Source organism: Penicillium daleae (assembly GCF_028827525.1).
Source record: "Penicillium daleae strain IBT 16125 chromosome Unknown utg000005l_segment0_segment0, whole genome shotgun sequence".
Classification (NCBI taxonomy): Eukaryota; Fungi; Ascomycota; class Eurotiomycetes; order Eurotiales; family Aspergillaceae; genus Penicillium; species Penicillium daleae.
Genome location: NW_026623153.1, coordinates 3,321,476 through 3,344,340, shown reverse-complemented (window position 1 = coordinate 3,344,340; position 22,865 = coordinate 3,321,476). Strand labels below are relative to the sequence as shown.

At 46.1% G+C, this 22,865-nt stretch overlaps 8 protein-coding genes across 8 annotated transcripts; 2 read left to right on the top strand and 6 right to left on the bottom strand.

Annotated features, from left to right (window-relative positions):
* Positions 1-911: 911 nt before the first annotated feature.
* Positions 912-1,732, top strand: N7458_005379 (uncharacterized protein; the record flags this gene model as incomplete). Its single annotated transcript, XM_056908761.1, has 2 exons — positions 912-1,314; positions 1,377-1,732. The coding sequence occupies 2 exons, from the start codon at positions 912-914 to the stop codon at positions 1,730-1,732; spliced, it is 759 nt and encodes a 252-aa protein (XP_056767379.1).
* A 1,148-nt stretch (positions 1,733-2,880) lies between these two features.
* Positions 2,881-4,484, bottom strand: N7458_005378 (uncharacterized protein; the record flags this gene model as incomplete). Its single annotated transcript, XM_056908760.1, has 2 exons — positions 2,881-4,251; positions 4,320-4,484. The coding sequence occupies 2 exons, from the start codon at positions 4,482-4,484 to the stop codon at positions 2,881-2,883; spliced, it is 1,536 nt and encodes a 511-aa protein (XP_056767378.1).
* Positions 4,485-6,893: 2,409 nt separating this feature from the next.
* Positions 6,894-7,387, top strand: N7458_005377 (uncharacterized protein; the record flags this gene model as incomplete). The annotated part of the gene is made up of 2 exons (XM_056908759.1): positions 6,894-6,981; positions 7,041-7,387. 2 exons carry the CDS (start codon positions 6,894-6,896, stop codon positions 7,385-7,387), a joined length of 435 nt encoding a protein of 144 aa, XP_056767377.1.
* Positions 7,388-10,707: 3,320 nt separating this feature from the next.
* On the bottom strand, positions 10,708-12,572 carry N7458_005376 (uncharacterized protein; the record flags this gene model as incomplete). Its single annotated transcript, XM_056908758.1, has 5 exons — positions 10,708-11,421; positions 11,491-11,643; positions 11,726-12,049; positions 12,232-12,367; positions 12,505-12,572. 5 exons carry the CDS (start codon positions 12,570-12,572, stop codon positions 10,708-10,710), a joined length of 1,395 nt encoding a protein of 464 aa, XP_056767376.1.
* Positions 12,573-15,458: 2,886 nt separating this feature from the next.
* N7458_005375 (WD40 repeat domain-containing protein) lies at positions 15,459-16,757 on the bottom strand (the record flags this gene model as incomplete). Its single annotated transcript, XM_056908757.1, has 1 exon — positions 15,459-16,757. The coding sequence occupies one exon, from the start codon at positions 16,755-16,757 to the stop codon at positions 15,459-15,461; it is 1,299 nt and encodes a 432-aa protein (XP_056767375.1).
* Positions 16,758-18,061: 1,304 nt separating this feature from the next.
* N7458_005374 (uncharacterized protein) lies at positions 18,062-18,549 on the bottom strand (the record flags this gene model as incomplete). The annotated part of the gene is given in 2 exon segments (XM_056908756.1): positions 18,062-18,525; positions 18,540-18,549. The coding sequence occupies 2 exon segments, from the start codon at positions 18,547-18,549 to the stop codon at positions 18,062-18,064; spliced, it is 474 nt and encodes a 157-aa protein (XP_056767374.1).
* A 277-nt stretch (positions 18,550-18,826) lies between these two features.
* On the bottom strand, positions 18,827-19,336 carry N7458_005373 (uncharacterized protein; the record flags this gene model as incomplete). The annotated part of the gene is made up of 1 exon (XM_056908755.1): positions 18,827-19,336. The coding sequence occupies one exon, from the start codon at positions 19,334-19,336 to the stop codon at positions 18,827-18,829; it is 510 nt and encodes a 169-aa protein (XP_056767373.1).
* Positions 19,337-20,669: 1,333 nt separating this feature from the next.
* On the bottom strand, positions 20,670-20,887 carry N7458_005372 (uncharacterized protein; the record flags this gene model as incomplete). The annotated part of the gene is given in 2 exon segments (XM_056908754.1): positions 20,670-20,861; positions 20,873-20,887. The coding sequence occupies 2 exon segments, from the start codon at positions 20,885-20,887 to the stop codon at positions 20,670-20,672; spliced, it is 207 nt and encodes a 68-aa protein (XP_056767372.1).
* Between the last annotated feature and the right edge of the window lie 1,978 nt (positions 20,888-22,865).

Below are 22,865 nucleotides of genomic sequence, written 5' to 3'. Positions count from 1 at the left end.
TCTACGATGCGCTGTGGACTTCTATTTTTAGGGGCCGTGTCATGCCAGGAACACGAGCTTCAGACCACGTTCGGGGGCCGGAAGGAGGATTGGTGAACGCTTGGGCGAGTGTGAAGATGCGTTGAAGATGATCCTGAGATGATCTTAATTATTTTTAGTGGAGACAGATCGTACCTGAGTTCCCCAGGGTTTCTGTACACTCCAAATTCTATTACCGTCACTAGGTACACAGGGAGGACTGTCCGACAACAATATAGCCTCAAGTTCTGCTTTCTAAACCCCATAGTAAATATCGTATATAGCGCCATAGTTTCGCTCTGGCTTCCTCCCGCCAAACTGTTCTTTGTCGTCACTAAATCCTGGGCTTCCTTGAGATCCCTGAACTACTCCCGTATTCGCAACTGTGCCTAGTGCCGAATCTCGAACGAGTATACGAGATGAAGCTTTTTTTATAATCCCACCTTGGGGCCAAAAGTGGCCCACGGGCTACCATCTAAACCTCTTAGCTTCTTGAGCCTGAATACGAAGAGGGTGCTAACATTCGGATACGATTCCAAAATAGGGTCGCGACTTTATTCTAGCTTGACTCGATTCAAGCCTTACGATGATCATCACTCTGATGCTTGTCATCAGCCTCCTCAAATGCAGAATGAAGCCTATTCGAGTTAGTACGAGTGCTGTTTGTTGGTTAGTAAAGTGAAGATGGCTATCGTTAAACGACTTCAGCTTCACCAACTATGGGTCAACGAGAAGTATAAAGTCGACCAAGATTCCCCCCGATGGTTGATCTTCATTCCATCATCAACAACCTCAAATCTTCTACTTCTCCTTTGCCTTAGCAAAAGACCAACAGCCTCTCCTTCAAAATTTCTTTTCTAAAGACAATTTTCTACCCTCAACCCATCATCATCATGCACTTCTCTGCTCTTGCTCTGTCCGCGGCCATTGCTCTGCCCCTGGCCAGCGCTTACCCCGTCAAGACTGATGGCCTCCACTGCCGCTCTGGTCCTGGTACCAGCTACAGCATAGTGAAGACCTACGCCAAGGGTACGGAGCTCAGCATCTCCTGCCAGACCCCTGGTACCGACGTCAGCGGAGACTCCCTCTGGGACAAGACCTCCGACGGCTGCTATGTGACCGACTACTACGTCCTGACTGGCACCAGCAACTACGTTGCCCAGAAGTGCGGCAGCAGCTCTGGCGGCGGTGGCAGCAGCGGTGGTCAAGGTGTCGACGAAGCCGCCCTTGAACTGATCGGTTCATTGGAAGGTTGGAGTGCCACCTACTACTATATCAACGGCCACAAGACTATCGGTAAGATTATACATCATCTAATTTGATAATCTTAGTAAATACCAAACTAACTTTCTGTCCAGGTTACGGCCACGACTGTGTCGAGAAGAGCTGCGCTGGCATCAACCCACCCCTTACCAAGGCTCAAGGTCTTGATCTCCTCAAGAAGGACATTGTCGGCTTCGAGGAGTGTGTCTGCAAGCTTCCTAATGCTAAGGACCTCAATGCCAACCAGTACGGTGCTCTGGTCAGTTTCGCTTATAACTCTGGCTGCGGTGGTGTTGCCAACTACTGGCACGGAGCTATGTCTGAGAAGAACTTCAACGGTATCTGTGAAGCTCTGCCTCACACCAACACTCTGAACGGCGAGCTGAACAACCGCCGTCGCCAGGAGGGAGCTTTCTGCTCCAAGGCTACTACCCAGAAGTCTGGCTGTTAAATGGGACCCCCCCCCCCAAGGGGACTATCCCACTCTTTCCATTTATTTCCCCGGGTTAGGAGTCTCTGAGAATCTCATTCGAGATTGGCAGTTTGGATTTGTGATTTTTCTACTGTTGAAGAACATATGACTAAGCATCAGTTCTTTTTGGATTGGATTCGACTCGAATTTTGTTTCTTTCTTTGCATTTTGGGATATATTGGCCTTCTTTATTGCCTTTCTTCTGGTGACCACTTGAATAGAATTTTCAACATGCTTTATTTCAGAAGTTCCTAGCTCTCATATGGTAGTTGTTTTCTTAGCAGCAGTGCATGGAGTTTTCCATTACCCTATCTTATATTGTGGGTTAGGATTAATGTAGAGTCCTTCGAGTAGCTTGCCTTCTTGGAATGTGCTCAATCACTCATTCATTTCTGGCATCAATAGCAAGTCTTCTATCTCTATTCTTCAGGATGTTCCGAACTGGCGAGATTATAAGATTATCGCCTGAAAGGGGACGCCATCCGATCAATGGTAAGTCACTATCCTTATGCAAAATTCTAGGCAGGGAATGAACCTGAAATTACGATTAGTTTATCTCGAAAATATTCACCCGTTTAGTCCATTCCTGGATCGCGGCAAATTCGAAACCAGAGCATTTTCTCTTACTTTGGAGGACGATCATGCTAATGAGCTTCCGTGGGTAGTTGTATATTATATTGTCATAGCCTTAGGTTGCGAATTAGATGGTGGAGGTTCATTCGCACCTGGCAAGGGCTCAGCCTGGTGTCTTTTCAAGGTTGCACTAGATCTGTACCTGAGAACCTTGTTTGCTAAACTCGGGCTTGCTAGAGGTTCGGTAGGCAAATAGTATGATTTCATCTTTCGTTCATCATGAAAGCCATCTCCCAGGGCTGATAATTCTAGTCAATGACAGCTATGGTAGGTTGAATGACTGTGAATAGTGCAAAAGGCTGTAATAGGAAGAGAGACCACAGGGAGGAGGGAGCGAAGCAGGCGTGTCATCGAACCATCACAAACGATACCCATTGTTGTAAAGAAAAGTTCGAACATCAGTCTCAACTAGGTCCCTTGCTGAACTGTCATATATTATACTCGACCAGCCTGATCTCCCTAACCTATAAACTGCCATATCGGTTACCACCATCTCACCCCGAAGCAAACAAATTGTCAGTGAAGACTCCCTCCATCGCTTTCCAGACAGCAATAGGAAAGCACCCATTGATCCAGTAGTCGCCATCCGGTGTAGCTGCTAAAAAGAATGCGTTCCTCGCTAACATGTTATCTGGGCTCACATTGTCAACATGGTAGTACACTGGGTTGCTCTTCACTACTTGAAAAACAGATCCTATATTCCTCCCAACAGTTGCCATGTTCTTAGCCAAAAGAGACCTCTCATCCTTGGTACATTGTGCGAGTTGAACTGCAGGGCCAAAATCAACCACCTCGAAGAGGCGAGCTTTTGACCAATTCGACGCTGTAATCAAGAAGGAGCTTGTGTCGCCAAACATTGGAGGCAAGTTTGTTTGGTCCAGTGAAGCTCGAGTAAGGCGTGCTAGTGCGTGAATTTGGGGCTCGGTGGTCTGTGTCTTGATGCTCCCACGGATTTTGAGGGCCACAGCCCCGAGAGCATTTGTCTTTCCGATGAGTTCACGAGCCGCGATATTTGTCCAGCACGGAAAGACAGCATTCTGCACATACCCACCTTGGTTCTCTCTGGCGGGGAATATGGATGGCAGTCGATGTCGAATATCAAATGCATTGGTGATGGCAACAGTTCGTGACGAATTCAAGGGCAGAAGGGCCAAAGCTGCGATCAATGACACCCATGCCGTCACCACATCTCCCTCACTTATAAACGGTGCCTGCTCTTCAGTGGCTTTTGTGGTCGCATCTTGCTCGGTGATTTCCTTGAGTGAAGCTAGTGCATTGCTCTGCAGTTGGCTTACAGCCTTCCGTGGCAGAAATACCGTTCGAGTTTCCATCTTCCGCCACCAGAGCAGATTAAACACAAACCGAAGTCCCCAGAGAAGTAGCCAACACCCCTTGACTTGTTGTTCTTCAAGAATATGAGTGTCTAGGAAGAGAGGGTCCTTGCCGACAGAAGCCATCGGATCATCGCCAGAAGACAGCATCGGCGGGATTTCTGACTCTCGCCCAGCAAGAACAAGACCCCACGCTGTAGCCAAGTCACGCAAGCTCATTGCATCTGCTGCAATATGAGGCCAACAGAGCGAAACAAGCGTCGCGTCAGTAAATGACACGACATTCAGAGTCAATTGTGGGAGATCAGAAGTAAGGTAGTCATCCAGACAGACTGGTGCATTGGGTGGCACAACGAGTTCTCTAAATGCTGAAGGGCCGTTTTGCACTGACAGAACGTCAGTGGTGGGTGCAGGCAGCCTTGAAGCTAGCGGATGTTCGTTAATGCTGATGTCAAACTCTTCATGATTAAAATTGACTGCAGATCGGTCGGCAGTGAAGGCTTGGGGAACGTGAATTTCCAACTTCTGCTCTGTCTGTCAGAAATAATGTCATTAATAAACCAATGTCAGTTAGTGCGAGTTTCGCGATTGATGGATCATACATTTAAACGAATACGCCCCCCAAGTTTAGACCATCCCTCTTGGTCGATGAGCCGCGATAAAGAGCTCCGCAACATATCTGGGTCAAGTATATCATTGAAACGAAGTGTCCAACATTGTACGATATTGCGTAAAAGTGGTGTATCGTCAAAGTAGTAGACTGGCATTATCCTGTCAGTGGGTACTGTTTCATATGCTGATCCTTTCCGTAGGCTCTTAAATGTAAGCCATCGAAGAAAATTCATCATTCTTAGAGCCATGAGATGAAGATTGTATACTTGAACAAAGACTGAATGGTTGTAGCTAAGATCGTATCTACAGTATGCATGTCGCCTCCTATAAGAATCAGCAGAGCAAACGAGGGATTTTCCGAGTTGTTTGGAGCATCACGTGGTTCTAGATGATACTCTGGCAATGCATAAGTCTCCGATGCTACCTGCATAAGCGAGGATTTATTCGTCATGCAAAATAATTATAGGTCGATTGGACTCTCGGTAATATTAAACTTCCTTAGCGGGCAATTTCAAGATATTGACTGGAACGTTATCTGGGAGCAGAAAAACCTGTCTAGTTAATGCATTCTGGAATCTAAATTTAGTAAATGGGGCCTGATTTGTAGTCGTAGACTCCCATGCTCTCTCACCACTGGCTGGACCGTGAATGTACGTTTTGGCATTGGGAGTCTGTCTATGAAACGGAAATGATATAAGGTCGAAGAACACAGACGTTATTTATTTATAGCAAAAATTGAAACCCAAGTCGCTCTTTGATTATCGCACAAATCCGATTCGCCGCATTTCTCTGCCAGCCTAATGAAATAGGAGATATTGCGATGGTCCTTAACGAGCCGTACACCATAACTGCATCTGCCCATCCGAGACTGAACTTGTCACTAGGTAAGCAACCAATATCTTGCGACACGCCATGCATGCGTAAGATGTTTGTGGCTGTAGCGCGAAATTTTGCAATGCAACGTTCTTGCATCAGGATGGATTGAATTTGTTGCTGTTGTGAGCAACCTGCGTGACAGGAACGAAGTAGAAAGGTTAAAACTCTTGCCGAGAGATGCATTTGAAAATTTCCTTGATATGCATGCATCCCAATAGAGTGTATCGAGTGCTGTGCTGAATCATATGAAGAACGCCAAATGTTCTCTATCTCATCCATGTGTTGCAATGTGGACAAGTAAGTGGCCAACGCTGGATCCGAATTGCCAGTTAACACCTTTAGAATCTGGTTGAGAAAATGAGTGCAGTGGTAGGCAAAGGTACATGCTTGAACTAAGCCATAACTGGATGGTTCCACATGTTGGCAGAGTTCGTGGATCCAGCCCAGCACCTCTGTGGGGGATTCTCGGCCGGCGATGAGTGCTTTGGCTTGCTAGTGTTGTCAGAGATGCAGGATATGAAAGTAGAGTTCAAGAGGCTGTACAGTGCAATGACAGACAAACCAGACAAGATTCCGACCATCCTCTCTAGAGAATTGCTCCGAGCCCCGGATATGAATCAAAGTGGCCATACCTCGACAGTGGCGGTCTCCTTCCTCTGATCCCGCAATAGATGTAAGGTGGGGATTTGATAAGAACGTTGGGAAAATCAGCTCTCTTCTCCTTTAATTTACCACTGATGGACAGCGCCTACCTCGTATACCACAAACATCCAAATCGCTAACAATGTGCTGTCATGCTTGCATTGAACAGGATCACCTAGAGCTGTGTTGACGGTCCTTAGTGCGATCCCATACGCTCTAGTTCTACTGGCAATCGCAGCTGCAGTCCCTATTGTACTAGCTCGATATGCACATGCAATGGCATCGCAGACTGCGTAGACAGGGGAACCTTCTTGCGAGGTGGAGATGATGCGTGGAATGGTAGCAAACATGCTACTGGCTATGCTTGTTTCCACGAGCTCAATCGAGAACTTCTCTAGGACCAAAGGAATCACATGGTGACTCCACACTTGGGAGGGCTCGTATATTATCTGGGGAGGAGGGATTTCACTGTCCATGGCTGAGTCCGCTTTAACTATTTGCGGGTCGTGGTAGCGTATTTTCGGCCGATGGTTTCTCGTGCTCTGTTGAAACGACGAAATGTTGGCAATGCGGAAGCGCATACTAGCCTCATCTCGATAACCCAAACAGGAGATCCTTGCGCGTACACATTGACCACATGAAGGACGTGCAAGATCACACTGGAACTCGATTGATCAGAGGACAGAATACATTCGTATGTTCCAGGACCACCTTACCTTGCAGCGTCGCTGGCGGCAAGAATAGCAACTTCGGCTATATCGACCGGTGTTAGGCATTTCTTTTGCGATCGGCCTGTGTTAGTTGATTATGACCAAAGTTGTGGGTAAAACTGGCGTTCTAAGGGAGGCTGATGGGGCGTCAAAATGATCGCGTCAGCAAACTTCAGCCTTGTCCCGTTGAGGAAATCGATTCGGTCAGCCAATAGCAGTTGCAGTGACGATCATCTGTATCGCTAGCTCACAATTACAGTATAAATACCTATATGTCAGAAACATTTTCTTTATTTCAGAACACGTCCTCTCAATAATTAATTGATCTCAACCACAATGTCTCCTTTACCAGTCATTGCGTGTGGCAGCACCAACCCGCAGGTGTTCAACGCTGTCAAACCTCTCTACTTACCTGAGTACGAAAGTGGGTGATAAAATACGACTAGTCCATGTTTAAGGATTTGATGCTTATATCCTCTGTAGTTATACATAATGTCACCAGCAGCACCACCGGAGCGGTCGAAATTCCCCTCTTGCTGCAAGGGCTCGCCCCTCCCATTACTGGAGAACCCAATCGAGGCACCATGGACTATTCCAAGCCACCGGTGGCTATCTTTGCAGGGGCTCTTTACAGTGATGAGGAAATCGACGATATGCGCCAAGCGTGCCGAGGGCTCAGTTCGGTGCCTTGGTTAAAGATGGATATGACCGTTCCCAAACCGCCACTAGGACCAGGGTATGCTGAGCATGTTGTACAGAGGATCAAAGCATGTATGAAGAAAATCGAGGCTGAGGAAAAGCTAGAACAAGATGGCTTGTGGCTCTATTAAACGAGACAGGAGAGTGATAGCATAGTAAATCGAATTACGTATAGCCTGCAGATGATTTTGTCAGTATGAGGGAATTAATGTACTGGCTAGCACTGAAGTTGTCTAATAGAATCTGATGATTGATTGATTGATTGAAGATGAGAGTGGTTGAACACTCTTGAGAGTCTGTATCGTCTAGTTTCGGTGTGTTAGCACCGTACTCCGAGTGTAACCTAAATACCATCTGTTTTTCCCCGCTTCGCCCTCTCATCATCCTCTTTACATTCATCCCTCTTGCATGGCCTTTGATTTACTGAGCAATTCTTCAAATACCTACCTGTTAGATCCAACACATCGTCCAACATGATCGCAGAGCAGCCTATGACGAATTTGGAACCGCTTCTTTCTCCATCAACTGAAAGAATACGAACTGAGTGGAACCTGCGAAGTAATGTCTGTACCTTCCATCCAACCTTGCCGAGGGTTCTTTATATGGTCATTAATCCAGATCTCAATTAACAAAGCTTTAGCTACTCCGTGACAACTTTACCTTGACAACATGGCTACTTTTGGGGGCTGTGCTTCAAGGCTTCGCTGTTTTAGTTTTCCCAGGCTCGTACACGGTTCTACCTCCTATTCTCATGTTGTTATTCCTATTTGGCAAGATGAGTTTGGCGACACTTGGCTTCATCAAAAATCCTCGAATGGATGGGGTTATTGCTGGCAAATTCACCGCATTACTGCCCGACCGAAATGGGGTGCTTTCGGGAAAGGCTGCTGATCAAGATGTCACCTTAATTCTGCTGGCCGCACGCTCAAACCAGTATGTCTAAAGCCTCTTCAACTAATCTAGTGTGATTTCTTGTTCTCTGGCATTTCCGAGTTGCCCGGTCTTACAGTCGCCCACACTCAACAGTCCGATGGGGATATTCGGCCCCGGTTTCCAAGTGTTGGGGAACTATATGAATCAAATGCAGGCTCAGCTTGCAGATAATGCAATACAATACAACTGTGAGCCAATAAATTCCTATCTTTTGGTGTTGCTTGTCAGATTTAACGCTTTTCTCAATATAGATCTCGGTGCAACCTCCTGGCTGGGAATTGGCGAGCGTTCAACGGCAAATCAACTGATGTTTGCGACTTATTTTCGAACCTTGGAAGATGTACACGCATATGCACATAGCCCACTTCACCGTGAGGCATGGGGCTGGTGGAACAACATCATAAAATCACACCCGCACCTTAGTATCATGCATGAAGTCTACCAAGCGCCCAAAAATCACTCGGAAAATATATATATCAATAATCATCTTACAGGTATTGGTGGGTTACGACTCGCTTTCTATTTGTGCATTATTATGTTTTGAGCTAAGATAACAATAGCTGCTACGCAAAGCATTTTCAGGGCAGAGAGAGAAAACAAAAACGCCGAACGCTTGTGGATCCACCCGATTTTTGACGCTGAAAAGGGGAAATTGAAAACCCACAGGGGTAGATTAGAAAAGAGTGACGGTGATGATAACGACAAGATCTTTTCTAATCAATCACCGCACATCTTTTGAAGAGCTCTCCAGAATGATCTTGTTCTTCTACACTCATGCAAAGTTTTCTCTGAGCTTGATTTGCTGCCGAAGTGACCTTTCCTTCATACTAGATGCTTTGAACTGCCGGAGATTTTGACCATTATGCCTATGAGCGATCCGAGGGAACATAAATAAACGTGTCAAACGACGAGCACATAGTAGGAGTGCAATAGTCGGCCCTAATACCACCACCATAAACATTTCAGTAATATCCTGAGTTGCAGTCCCGGTACCAGACATTAGGGTCAGCACTGGTTCCAACGTTGTAGCGGGTACACGTTTGCAGGCCGTTATCAACAGCAATTCCTGCCATGTATCAGAGTCGTATGAGATTGCAGCTTGATACTCGACACATGCCTAGACGGTTCCACCGGCAAGAAGCATAAAGGAGAGGAGACAAGGGAGGTTGAAATGCATGGTGGAATGAAGCGACTATTATTATCACTAACCATCTTCGCTGTTACTATTGTCTCCTGCGTACCGTTCTTATAGTTGTAGCAGTAAAATAATAGATTGGGACTGTAGCATATATGATGAATGATGTAAAGTTATTCTGGACTGATCAAAGAAATAGAGGTCAAATATGAGGATTTTATGTCTAACCTGGATGTACTGCGGTGGATTCTTGGCGATATCTTGGCCTCAATGAATAGGCATGAACTTCGGTGAATTAGTTTGATACGGTGACTGTTCCTTATTGGCCATAGTTAATTGTTGCCCCGCTTTCCGATCCTTGGGAGGCCCGACTGAACTCGCTACCTCATACCCAGCCCCAGTAATGGTGGATTTGAAGATCCTGATCATCTTAATAGCATCCAGTTGAGCGCATCGACCTTCTAAAAGAGTGTATTTTACGAAAATCTCGCAAGGCGTAGGGTATACAAAGAGCCGTTCAAGTCAGTACTTGCACTTAACAGATCCTGAAACCTGGTCCTGACTACTTGATGGGACGAATGATGATCCCACTAGTCTCTAAAAGGTTTAATTTGTTGTGCATTCTTGTCGAGTCACCTCGTCCGCTTAAGCCCGAACCATCGAATGGATTACCCGAACGGGGCAGTTTTGATACCATTCTCAGCTGAGTATGTGCAATAAAGTTATTCTAGTCTCTGCCTCCAATAGACTTGTACATAATACTTGACAGAAAACACTAGGCAATATAGGTCTTGATTGAAATCAGCCGCATCTCCGAGGAGCCATAGCCAAGCAAAATCATCGTTTCAATTGTGTAGGCCGAGGCTAAGCTCTGTGGTAACTCTTGTCCAGTAAGGCCGCTAAATTCGCTTGTACCTACATCTGAGTTTGAATGGACTATGTAATTTGTTCTGAAACGCATGACAGAGAAAGTGGCACAACCACAGAGGATAGGCCGGGCGCTGATATTTTGATTCTTGCCTAAAATAGGCTTCAGCGGTATATTGTGGGAAATGGTTAATCTTAAAGCAGACAACACCACAGGCATTATGACTGAAGAGTCGGTCATTCAGCTAATACTGCTATTGCCATAAAGGGTAGTAACAAGTGCTTTGAGTAGGGCCTGTCCATAACATTATGTAACGCAGTAGCAAATATTGGGAGGATGCCGCCCATTTGTACAAGTTTACAATGGAAAGACCTTACAATCTAAGCACTTTCCACCAAGTTTCATTTGGATTCTACATATATCGATGGTCAGTAGGGATTCATAGTCTAGCTATGACTTCGGTAATAAAATCAAGAACTAGGATTTGGCAAAAGTGCATGGAATCCAACATATAATTAGATCAATCTGACTTGTAGGTGAACCATTTGGAGTATCCCATTTGCCATATCCCTCTCCTGCTTCGATGAGATGGGAGAGAGGAGGATAAGTCTTAATGGCCACAGCCGGAATATATCCCAAACTCCAACTGTGTAGGGTAGACATTTGCTCTTCGATCCACCAGGCGACCCCGGAAGAGCATCATACTGGAGCATTGAAGATAGCATCACCAAAACCTGGTCCGCCAGAGACTGAAATTCTTTCACACAGTGTTGCTGAGCATCGAGAATTTGTTCTTGTTGTTGCAGTGTACAGGTAGGTGCTTGATACGCAAATCCCAGAAGCGTATACACCAATGAGGATACTTGAAGACGAAAAGTGCTTCGGTATCCTTGGAGTCCTGCATCTCGAATGGAATCAGATAATATTACCACGGTCTGCGGAGAGTCAATCACTAAGTCTCTTAGAAACTTGTCATGGGATAGAGGGGCTGTTTTAGTCTCCAAATTTTCCATGTGGTGTAGTATGGAGGGGTACATGGAGAGGATCGAGTCATGATTTCCGGTCTCGATTAGATCTTGGATCACAATGCAAAGCCGGCTGCAGTGGTGGGCGAAGATAGCCGTACGAACAACACTCAATTCGACATGCTCACAGTGTTTGTAGAAATGACGTATCAAAGAGACAAACTCCCAGGAATGGTCTTGACTCGTGATAAGCGCCTGGTTTTGCTATTGAAATCTTCTGTTAGGGATATTCCAGGGCAATAAGTTGAGAAGCAGATATATACTCGAACCTACTACAGTATTGAAGACAGTCAGAAATAGGGACCGATTCTCTGCTGTTATAAACGCTTCTTCTGGTCTCTGATCGAGCAGCGCGATCATCCCCTGAGTGTGGATACACCATCCGGGAGACTTGACAACAAAACTGAAGTCGGGGCTGGAAAGAAGCTACAAGTGAGGTTGTTAGTTAAGTACGCGGTAGATAGAGTGATAGAGATACCTCATAGATACTCAACAAGAAGACACCTACTAAGATCTCATCGTGCCCGCATCGCCGAGGATCCCGGAGGTCTGTATTAATGGCGGCGATCGCCTTTCCGTACGCATAGGCCTGTTGGGACCTTGCGGTGGGACAGTTTGTCATGTTAGTGATATAGACGCGTCCAATTGCGTTGCAGACTTGGTACAGGGCAGAGCCCTTGTCAGTCATGGAGACCACACGTGTGATGGCCTTGAAGATGGTATTATGGTTGCCATTAACGTCATCGCAGGAGAACTTATTCAGAACCAAGGGCAGCAAGTGATCATCCCATGACTCGGCAATGGAGTTTTGGAGCTCCAAATTTGTCGAGACCTACGCAGACATAAGGATGTATTAGTTATATGCCACCCCTCTTGGGGCTATGGGGCAGAGCTGGAGACCGACGTTGAAAACCAACCCCGGTTGGTTGTCAGCAGGACTGGGTGGCGCATTTTTGGAAACCTTTTTTATTTGGCCAGAGATACGAGACCTTGAATTTTTGTTCTTAGATTCACCCAGACGTTTCCTTCTTTTCGAGAGGAATGACGCCACGCTCTCTGTCCGAAACTGGTTGTCAAGCTCATTGCGATACCCGGGGCATGGAACTCCTTTCCGTTGGCACTGGCCACATCCCAGAAGTCCGAGATCACACTATAAGATTTATTAGGTATGCTTCTTGGCAGGCTTTTGCACGGGACTCCTGCACCTTAATTCGTCGTTGTCGACAGAGGTGACAGCCACGACTGGGTTTACCCGTGTTTGGCATCTTTGCGATGATATTTGCATACACAGTTGACAGTACAGTATAAGATGCGGGGAATTGAAACTTGGGGCATCTCTCAAAGTAGAAATCCATTCGGATTCCCTCTGAGCTGCATTTATAGTACCGCCAGGCTGAGAATTGGTGGCAGTTCCAATACGCGGGCCGCATGGCAGCTGAGGGGCTGAGAGGCTAGGTACGGCGGCTGATAAGTGCCACCAAAGTGCAAGTGGCGTTTTCATTCCGCCTGTAACACCGCTTAACTTACTTAGTTAGTTAGAGAGAAAAGCTTATTAATCGTGTATCTCATAGTTAACTAACCAACCTAGTTAACTAGTTATCCGAATAAGGTAATTCAGTCTACTTTCGAATACCCCTGAATACCTTCCGCATCCTCCGCATTTCTCTTTCTCTCTGCATTTCTTTCTGCATCTCTCTCTACATCTCTCTCTACATCTCTCTCTACATCTCTCTCTACATCTCTCTCTACATCTCTCTCTATATCTCTCTCTATATCTCTCTCTACAATCTTCTCTATAATCCACGGAAGAAGGGTTCAGTGGGTAGTTTAAGTCGTATATAATTCAATTCAAATCGATTTAAATCGCATGAGAGATGGGCCATCAAAATCGTGGGCCCGAGTTAGCCAAATCAGAATTCCACCAGGTTGATATTGGCCGTGGTAGCTTAATCTTTCAGGTTTACGTACAAGCAGCGATATGGCCTAATTGGGAATTCTGCCGTTAAAATTAATGAAAACGCCACTTGCACTTTAGTGGCATTTATCGGCCACCGTAGGCTAGGTTGCTTTAGGAAAGCCATTCGGCGCTAGCAACAAACAAACTCCTTGGTTTGGGCATCATGTGGAACAATACAACCCTACTCGCACAATTGTCGGACATCTCCAACCTATAATCGTTCCATCCGAGGACAGCTGAATGCCGCGGTTTCAGCTCCTAGTGGTAAATTACCACCTCTCAGATTGACAAATGATTTTACCAATGCCCACAGCTAAAATTTGGACACCCTGGAATTTGCCGGTCAACCCACCACTAATCAAAGACCGAGGATACCGGGCGGTAGCAGAAGGCGTGTCCAAACTTTTGCTATGTCACTGTCACTATATAACTAACTAATGTGCACGGTAAACGAAGCGCCACTGTAACGCTTAGGCGACGTGTTTTATTGTATCCGTCTCGTTGATATCAGAGGTTGGGCTTAGTCACTGACGACTGATGGCCAATAGCCGTGGGTATAAAGAGATGCCTCCAGCTAGATTCTATCTTGTGTCTCGGTACCACGAAGGTCAGGATTATGAGCCTCAGGAATTAGTCTTGTTCCTATTCTTCTTCTTGCTCCAATCAGACTTAGTCATTTTTCATTTAATATTTTCCGTCCTGTTACATAGTTGGGAGGCCCCTGCCCTGTACACAGCCCTTTACAACCAGCGACCATACAGTTTACTCACCCTGATTCTCACCCTGTCTATTGCGCACTCACCCCTTCTCACTCACGCTGATGCAGCGCTTTATACATTGAAATTAGGAGTATTGGGGCATATATTTTGTTTCTACTTGGTTTCTAGTACATACGACCATAGGGTGTGGAGAACAGGGCTTCCCGTCCGCTCAGCCGTACTTAAGCCACACGCCGGCCAGTTAGTAGTATGGTGGGTGACCACATGCGAATCCTGGCTGTTGTATGTTTTTTGTTTGTTCTTTTTAAATTCGTTGGGACTATTTAGCTAGTGCCTTTGCCGCTCTACCAACTTTCCCCACCCCCCTCCCCTCCTCACTGTCACTGTCCTTACCTAAGAAGTTCTAAAGACTAACGTAATTCCCAGTCGAGCGAGCCACCCGGTTGAGCGGGCCACCCTAAAACACCATACTAAATGCAATATTTCACAACTTCATACTTCAACGTCGAAGGCGAATTATATAGTCTTAAGGTATCTTAATATTAAATATATTATACTAGATATTTGGATAGGCTCTAGAAATATTTCTGAGTGTAATAATGCAGATATATATATCCTCGTCGCTCGATCTAGGCGTATTTTTGGTAATATAAGTAATTAATTATCTTCTAAATATATCAGTTATACTAAACTATTTCTAATACTAGGGAGTTATAGTAGATTGAAAATTTAATAAAAAAATGTTCTGGTTGTTGATATATTGTGGCTTGAAAAATCGCTTTTAGTATAGTGTTTTAGGGTGGCCCGCTCAACCGGGTGGCTCGCTCGACCGTGAACTACGTTATGTATTGGAGGAGAGAAATGCTAGAAACATGCGGATTTTCAAGGAAAGTGTCAAATGATATTCCGTCATATAGGCTGTATGCAAGAGGGGCCTCAATGCCCCGAGATCACATCTTGAAGTTTAAGTGAATCAAAGTTGAAAAAAAGCAGATGTCCTGAGAAGCATCCAAGAAATACTTGTGATGATGACACGCAGAAGCAGTTGGGCGATAATCCGGTGGTAGCCACAGAACATTCTCCGAGTTCCAAGTAATCCATGAACCATCGGAACTTATACCATATCCTCCACATTGTGTTGTTTTGGGGCTGACACTCGTCGTAAGTGTCCCTAAATCTGGTGATAAACAAATAATATACATATCAGTTTTGAGATAGGAACTGTCGTCGTTGAATGATATCACAGAGGCCACTTGTTCAAGATTGAACGTGTGGAGGCACTTGCAATTGTCAGAGTCCCATAACTTGACGGTGCAATCAGGAGAAGCTGAAGCGAGGAGGTTGGAATCATGTGAGAAGACAATCTAGTTAACAGAGCCGCTATGACCTTCAAGGATGCGTGGGCACTGGCAGCTGTCGCTGCCGCTGGCAACATTCCATATATCGCAATAGTACCGTCGTCTAAAGCTGCGGCGAGGAACTTGGAACCAGGTGCAAGCCAATCCCTCCACCATGGCCACCAAGAATCTGTAGAGAGCAGCCACTATCACTGCTGGTATCCCATATCATAATAATATCATAATCCGGAGTTGAGGCAAGGAGCTTGGAATCAGGGGAGAAGATGAACAAGGTAAAAAGTCGAAATGGCCCCCAAGGGTCTGTCGGCACTGGTTGTCACTGCTACTGATATCCCATATCTTGATGTTACCGTCATCCGAAGACGAGGCGAGGAGTGCAGCATCAGGGGAGAAGATCACCGACGTCACGGAATCACTATGGCCTTCAAGGGTCTGTAGGCAATTGCGGCGGCTGATATCGCACAGCTTAACAGTATGATCAGTGGAAGTCGAGGCTAGAACTTTGCAATCGTGGGAGAGAACAAGAGAGGTAACAGAACTACTATGGCGCTCGAGGATCCGTGGGCTCTGGTTTCTATCTCTTGAAGTGTCCCAGATCTTGATAGTACCAGCTCCTGAAGCTGAGGCGAGAACTTGGGCGTCATGAGAGAAAGCAACCGAGAAAACGCCATGGCTATGGCCCTTGATGGTCTGTAGGCACTGGCCACTGCTTATAGTCCAGATCTTGACTATGCCATCTGATGAACCCGAGGCGAGGAGATTTGAATCATAAGAGAAGGCAACCGAGAACACGACATGTTCATGGCCCCCGAGGGTCTTTAGGCACCGACCACTGCGGGTATTCCACACCTTGACCATACTATCTCCTGAAGCCGAGGCTAGCAGACTGGAATCATGCGAGAAAACAACGGAAGTGACAAGGTGGATATGGCCTTCGAGGATCCCTAGGCACACACCACGACTGGTATCCCATAACTTGATAGTTTCATCAGCTGAGGCCGAGGCAAGAAGCTTGGAATCATGCGAAAAATCTACCGACAGGATACCTGTGGGATGGGCTTTGATGGTCCTTAGGCACTGACTGTTAGTAGTATCCCATAGCTTGATAGTATGATCATTCGAGGCCGAGGCGAGAAGCTTGGAATCATGCGAGAAACTGATTGAGTCAACTGAATCGTTGTGGCCTTCGAGAGTCTTCAGACACTGGCTACTGCTGATATCCCACATCTTGATCGTATGATCGCTTGAGGCTGAGGCGAGGACTTCGGAATCATGTGAGAAAACGACCGACCTAACAGAATCGCTGTGGCCCTCTAGAGTCTTTAGGCACTGGCCCCTGTTAGTATCCCACAGTCTAACAGTATGATCGTCTGAGGCTGAGGTGAGGAGCTTGGAATCATGCGAGAAAATGACCGAGCTAACTGAATCGGTATGTCCTTCTAGAGTCTGTAGACAGGCAGTCCACCCTTCCTCTTTTATTGGGTTTCTCGTAATCCACTGTGGCATTTGACCTTCAAATTGAATTCTTGTTAAGGTCTTGCCTGGACTAAATACCAGTCCTGAGGCATACACTTGTAGTGGATGATTCTCAATGACTATCTTGAAGTATAGAATGAATCGATACGCATCCTCGACTTTCTGAGTTAGATCAGAGGCTTTTTCTGTTTCCTAAATCAATAATGATATTAGAATATAAGCCAAGTTAGAATGTTCAGAACACATACTTCAAGTAGCCTCTTCAGAATTAACATAGAGTCTACTCCTTTCGAGACGCATTTCAATAGGCTAAGGGCCTCTAGCCAATGAGTGTAGTCTTGACAGAAGAAGTTACTGACCATACCACTTTCCGTAAGGTCTTTCGTTGCATTTTTGTTTGGAGAGCAGTCATTGAGGTGATTGACCCAGAAGGCACATGCGTACTGTACCCCAGCTAGCGGGTCTGGATATGGCTGTTTGATCTGATCAATCGAATATCCGGGGCGAGCTAGATTGTATATATCAAGTCGTAGAGTCTTATGAATAGCTCGTAATGACACCGAGAAGATGGAGTAGTGTACCATTTCTATGGCGTTGGGGAAAGTCCTGACACACGCTTCTCGGAGGAGAAAGTCTTTGGCTGACTGATGAATCAAAGATATTGTGCGTCCTCGGAGTGTTAAGAAAGAGCCACAACGCCCTATCATATCTTTCAGAGCCTGATTTTCCCTAACGCCTACAGGTAAGTCGATGCAAGATACTAGCTCGTCAAGCGTAATAGGGCGATGAACACTCAAGATAACGCTGAGAACAAATTTGCAGAGCTTAGCATCATAGCAATTGCTTATCTGATCGAACATTCGCTCATAAAGCTTGTCAAGGCTTGGAGGGTATTCCTTAAAGGTATCCTGAACGTATCCTTTAGGAATACCAGCGAGTTCTTTGCAAACCAAGGCTACCTAAAGGAAGGTACCGTGTGCGTTTGACGATAAGTTCCGCTTGACATCATTCTGGATGGCAGAACTGTAGTTCTTCCTTTTTGCTAACTCATTTAGCCTGTGGTCAATGAACGAGCCAACAGCAGCCGACACTATCTCGTTCAACTCAAGACACAGCTCCATTTGCACCTTGCCATTAAGGCGTTCCCCAATGTCCGGCACCTTTCGGCTGGAGATAGCCTATTTAACGCGCTGATGAGTAGACGGCTTCTGAACAAGAAGCCGAAGCAGATTTTCCAAGCCCACAGAACACTCGTCAAGGGCATCGATAATCAGATATGTTTCGTGTAACGTTGGGTCCTCGAGAATATTCATAAAGGCTTCGCGTAAAACGGTCTATGCATTCTCGCCGTCGAAATTACCATCCTGGATATGTTTGATAAGTGAGCGTTGTTTCTTCACAAGCATATATATAAGCCCTCGCAGGACGGCTGTCGCATTATTGATGCGGCTGTTCGTAGCTTGGCAGAAAAAGAACGAGATATTAGTGTCACGCGTAATAATTTTGTGTAGCTCATCGATAATCCCGCAGAGCAACATCGTCTTTCCCTTGCTAGGTTCACCCTTAATCCAGAGAAGCTGACCGAAATCACCATCTATCCACTTCTTGAACTGGGGATCGTCAAGCACCCAACAGTATAAGTCTCTCAAAAGGCTATCTTTATCATCCTCGATTCGGTTTTTGTCATGGCAAGGATCAAGGCTCTGGAGATTGTCTAGGCAACGTCGATACTCAGTGTCAGAAAGGCCTTGCTTATATTTCTTGACTGTATCGACAAGTTGTGGCGAATCATAGCGATCTGCTAAGAGACACGGTCATTCATTACCCGTACACCTAGGAGTATATTTTAGAATGATTCATATACATACGAATAGTTATATTGAAAGTCGCATAAGGTGAATTATCTAGTTCGTATACGTCAGATCAAGACATAGACTCGTATGATACTATTTCTTACCACCAATTATCGCATCCCCATGGGCCACAGTGTGATGCTGATCCCCTGTTCCTTTATGGAGATTGAAAACTCCTCCCCCGATAGCCGCATTATTGTCCCCACTCCCCCAATATTGCTACTACAGGAAATCGGCGGTCTCGTCCTATAGAGAGGAGGGCATATCTTTCATTTCCTTCATAGTCTCTTTAATCTCCTCTACTTCGGCCTCCGTGGCAGTTCCCATCAGCTTCTCGCTTACAAGCAAATAAACATCCTTTAAGATCCCTTCCATTAATCCCTCCACGCGAGACTGTTTTCCCAATGCCCCTTTAACGGCTTTTTTATATCGATCATACCACTTGTCGTCATCCTTCCGCACGACTTTGTGGAAGATCTCTTGAAGAGTCTCAGCCTTCACTTTGCATGACTTCAGAGTCGGCTCTAATGCCTCCTGTGCGGTCTCGTCGAGAGACTGTGCCCTAGCTTTGGCGCTTTCGAGGATCTTGATCACCAGTGGCAATCGTGCGGCTACCTGACGAAATGCGTCCGGCTGACCTTTCGCGTCTTGTGCGGCATCATATACCGTTTTAATTGCATCCACGATTGAAATTACACCGATTGAAATTACACCGGAAATAAGGCCAATGACGAAAGCGGCCTCGGCACCACTCATGATGAGCAATTGGCGGTGATTTTGGCGGGTGTACGTTCGGTGGTCAATGTACTAAAAACACCAGTGAGTATTTGAAAATACGGTGATTGGACTGTCGCTTAGATGACAGAATTATGCTACCAGATGAGGCTGGAGATCGGCACAGTGCTGTTGTGGAAAGCCCGAAGAGTTTGCGAAGGCTCACGGGAGGCTTGGAAAGCGGGCGAGGGTGAGGGCTTCCTTTAAATAGTGTTGGATAGCCGCTGGCACCATGTCGTGTGGCTTGCCTGACTGGCAGTCCAACCAGTCACGATCCTTTCCAGGGGTCTACAATACGTGGGCAAAAAAAATATATACTGGACGACGGGTAGCCGAACGAATGATAGCTGACTCCCCGGGCCTGATGGATGACAGTCTCAGGAATTTCCCCTATATTTGTGATAACCAGGCAGAAAGGCTATGATCTGGAGAAAAGCAAAGAGAGAAGAGCAACTGCCGATTGGTCCAGAATCACTTTATCCGCGCTCAGGCCCCTCGACCACCTGTAGTGAGTACTATTTACAGTATCGTGGGGAAACACGTCCTCTCGGCGATCTGCAAGCGCTCTGCAAGCGCTCTACCAAGACCAACATCACATCTCATCCATCACCTTGCATATACGGCCTGCGGCAAAATGCGGCGAAAAGGGGGCTTACATTCAAGGACCACAACTACCCAGATTCTGGTCCATACGCGGGACTCTATCTTGGTGGCCTCGATCTTCTACTATCAAAGCAGGAACCAGCGATGCTTAAGCCGGCTCGGTCCGCTCCCAGCGTCCACGAAACTGCTTATAAGTACAGTATCAGCCTGAATGGAGAGTGGCTAGTTTCCAGGACGAGGTTAATTATCCTGGAATTCCGTACCACGCATAGCTTCGTAGCTCCCACGTGATGACTATCATTTCCCCTAGGAATTTGGAAAATCACTAAGCACCGAATACAGCATAGACAATTATCCAGTACTGAAACCAATTTCACGCGGCACAGTCCATTGAGATAGCTACTCCACTTCGTGTGGAGCATGATGACACCAAACCTCAAAACCGCATAACTAGTTTGAGCTCATTCATTAATGATCTAAAGCAACGTAGTGATGACGCCTCGAAGGGCCCTTGCTAGTGACTCATGCTGTATATTTCCCTCCTTTCTTTATTTCCTGGTCTTGAGAAAGGCTGAAACCGTTATTGGATTTGTTTGGACAATTTGAAGACCCCTTGACTCTGGTGGAAGGACTCAGTTGCACTGGTTACCACAGATATCCTGGAATTCGCTTGACCATAACGGATAATCATGAATACAATGAATATGAAGTCTCATTCATTTGTGGTCTGATCCCACCACCTCGTAGCCGTGTCATCATCCACCCACTTTCCACCAGTTTCACTCGTTTGAACAGTGAAACTGACCTTGTTCTTCTCACCTGGTACTAGTGTGAATGAATTGTAGCCAATAACTCCAGCCGGATGAGGGGAGGCTGAATGGCGGGAGGCCGCCACCAGACGCTCCTAGCACGTACCGATAATTCATCCATTGTCGCTCTCCATGTTAGCCGTTCCCGAAATCTTTCCCTCTGCCAAAATGTGCAAAAGCGCCTTTTGCCAGCCTGCCTGCACCCTAGCCAGTCTTCGGGTGAAGAGGTGAACTGCCGCCTGAAGCCGCCTGAAACAAGCCTCAATAAAGCGGCGAATCGCCCAGCACCGAACGATGGGCGCTTGGTGAGGTCGGCCATACTTTTGGCTGTTGTATATTTTTTGTTCTTGTCTTTGTTTTAACCAAGTCATTTGCTGTGTTAAATCCGAGCTGCATTGGTCACCCCGATTTTGTCGAGAAAGACCAGTAATGAAGCAGGGCAACGGGGTGGGAAAAGGGTGCGAAGCTGATGCACAAAATTGGTTCTTCGAGTAGGGCATGTTGGCCGCTTCATGGTATTGCTGGCGGTTCAGGCGTAGGATGGATCAGAAGAGACCATTGAACTTCCCAAGGTATCCGAAATCAGTTGGTGATATAATTTGATCCACACCAATGGCTTGGTTGGAGAGATGGAGAACTTCATACATGATGCGTTGAATTTCAACAGGTAGGCTCAGCAGAGAGAGTGCCATTTCTTGCACATCCTGGGCAATTTTAACGAAAGAGGAATCTCCGGGCCATGAATTTCAAAAGCAACGTCTAACCTAGCATAACCATAGTCTGACATCTACTTCGAAAACTGCACCGCCACATCGCATCATCATTATTCCGCCGTGCCACAGCGGAGCCCCGGCGATCAACGGCGGAAGTAGCCAAGTGAAAGACCACGCGGGACGTGTTATATGGAGGTGGCTCTCGTCTTGACTTCCCAAATTCTTGGTCTTTATTCTGAAGACCATTTTATTTGAGATCCCGTGCTCCGGTATGATGATTGTTCGGTGCTGTGTGAGGCGATTGGTTTGCACCTCGTCATTGCTGACAATCCCCTAAGATAGCCTGCGACCCGCACAACCCCCTGTCACTCAGGCGAGATGAAAAATCATACGGTAATCATGATGTCCACCAAATCCAGCCCGCAAGTTATCCCCTGTAATTTAGCTTTGGACGGAACAGTGCTACTCTTTGTCAGAGGAGCCGAAGATAACGGCACAGATATAATCTTTGAACTTCCCGACAAGCTCCCTATTATGTTGGAGATTATAGGTATATTGTGGGGTGTTTTTGTAATCTCCGTAGCTGTAGGTACTTATTCACGGTGATTCTTATTGAAGAACGATATAGTTGCGATCGAGGTTACAAACGGATCAAGGTCTAAACGCGCATTGAAAGACAAAAGTATTGCGCAGAAAGAGATCACTAGCAGCAACTTAGACGAGCAAAAGTGTGGCAAAACGATTTCAAGTGACATTTGGGGATGATTTGAATTATACTAAACGAGGTATTGATCGAAATTTCGAACTTTCCTCTGTGTATTTTTCCTAAAATCCGGAGGGTTGTTCCTGTCCTTTTCGTTTTTCGTATCACTGTATCACTTGATTAATTTTTAAGGCTTTTCTTTCCACGGTAAGTCAGGCGGGACGTATGATGGTAAGCGGCAACCTATCCAACGTTCTGTCATGATATATGGTAATTTTGACGTGCGGTCTAGGCAAGTCGAGCCGTTCTATATATGAAAAAATCTTTCCCTATACCAATGACTTTCAAACCTAAGGTGCGTGGTGTTAGCATAACTTTGCACTATTACTGCAAACGACCATCCGCCATAATTAGCCCTCTATTCCATACTTACCTGATATCAGAATGATTCCCACGCGGTGGACGCAAGCGTGGTGATTGTCTCGTTCACAGACACCCGCTGTGCATTCTAGGCTCGGGTTACGTGTCCGGGCTTATACGTGAGTTATTTCTGAAACGGCCGCATGATCATTTGGGACTACGAGACGCGGTAACTTGCCTCGCTAAGCAAAGGACCAAGCAAACCTAAGTGTAAATATCTTCCTCATTATATCTCAGCCTATATGTAGACTACCCCTCGTAAC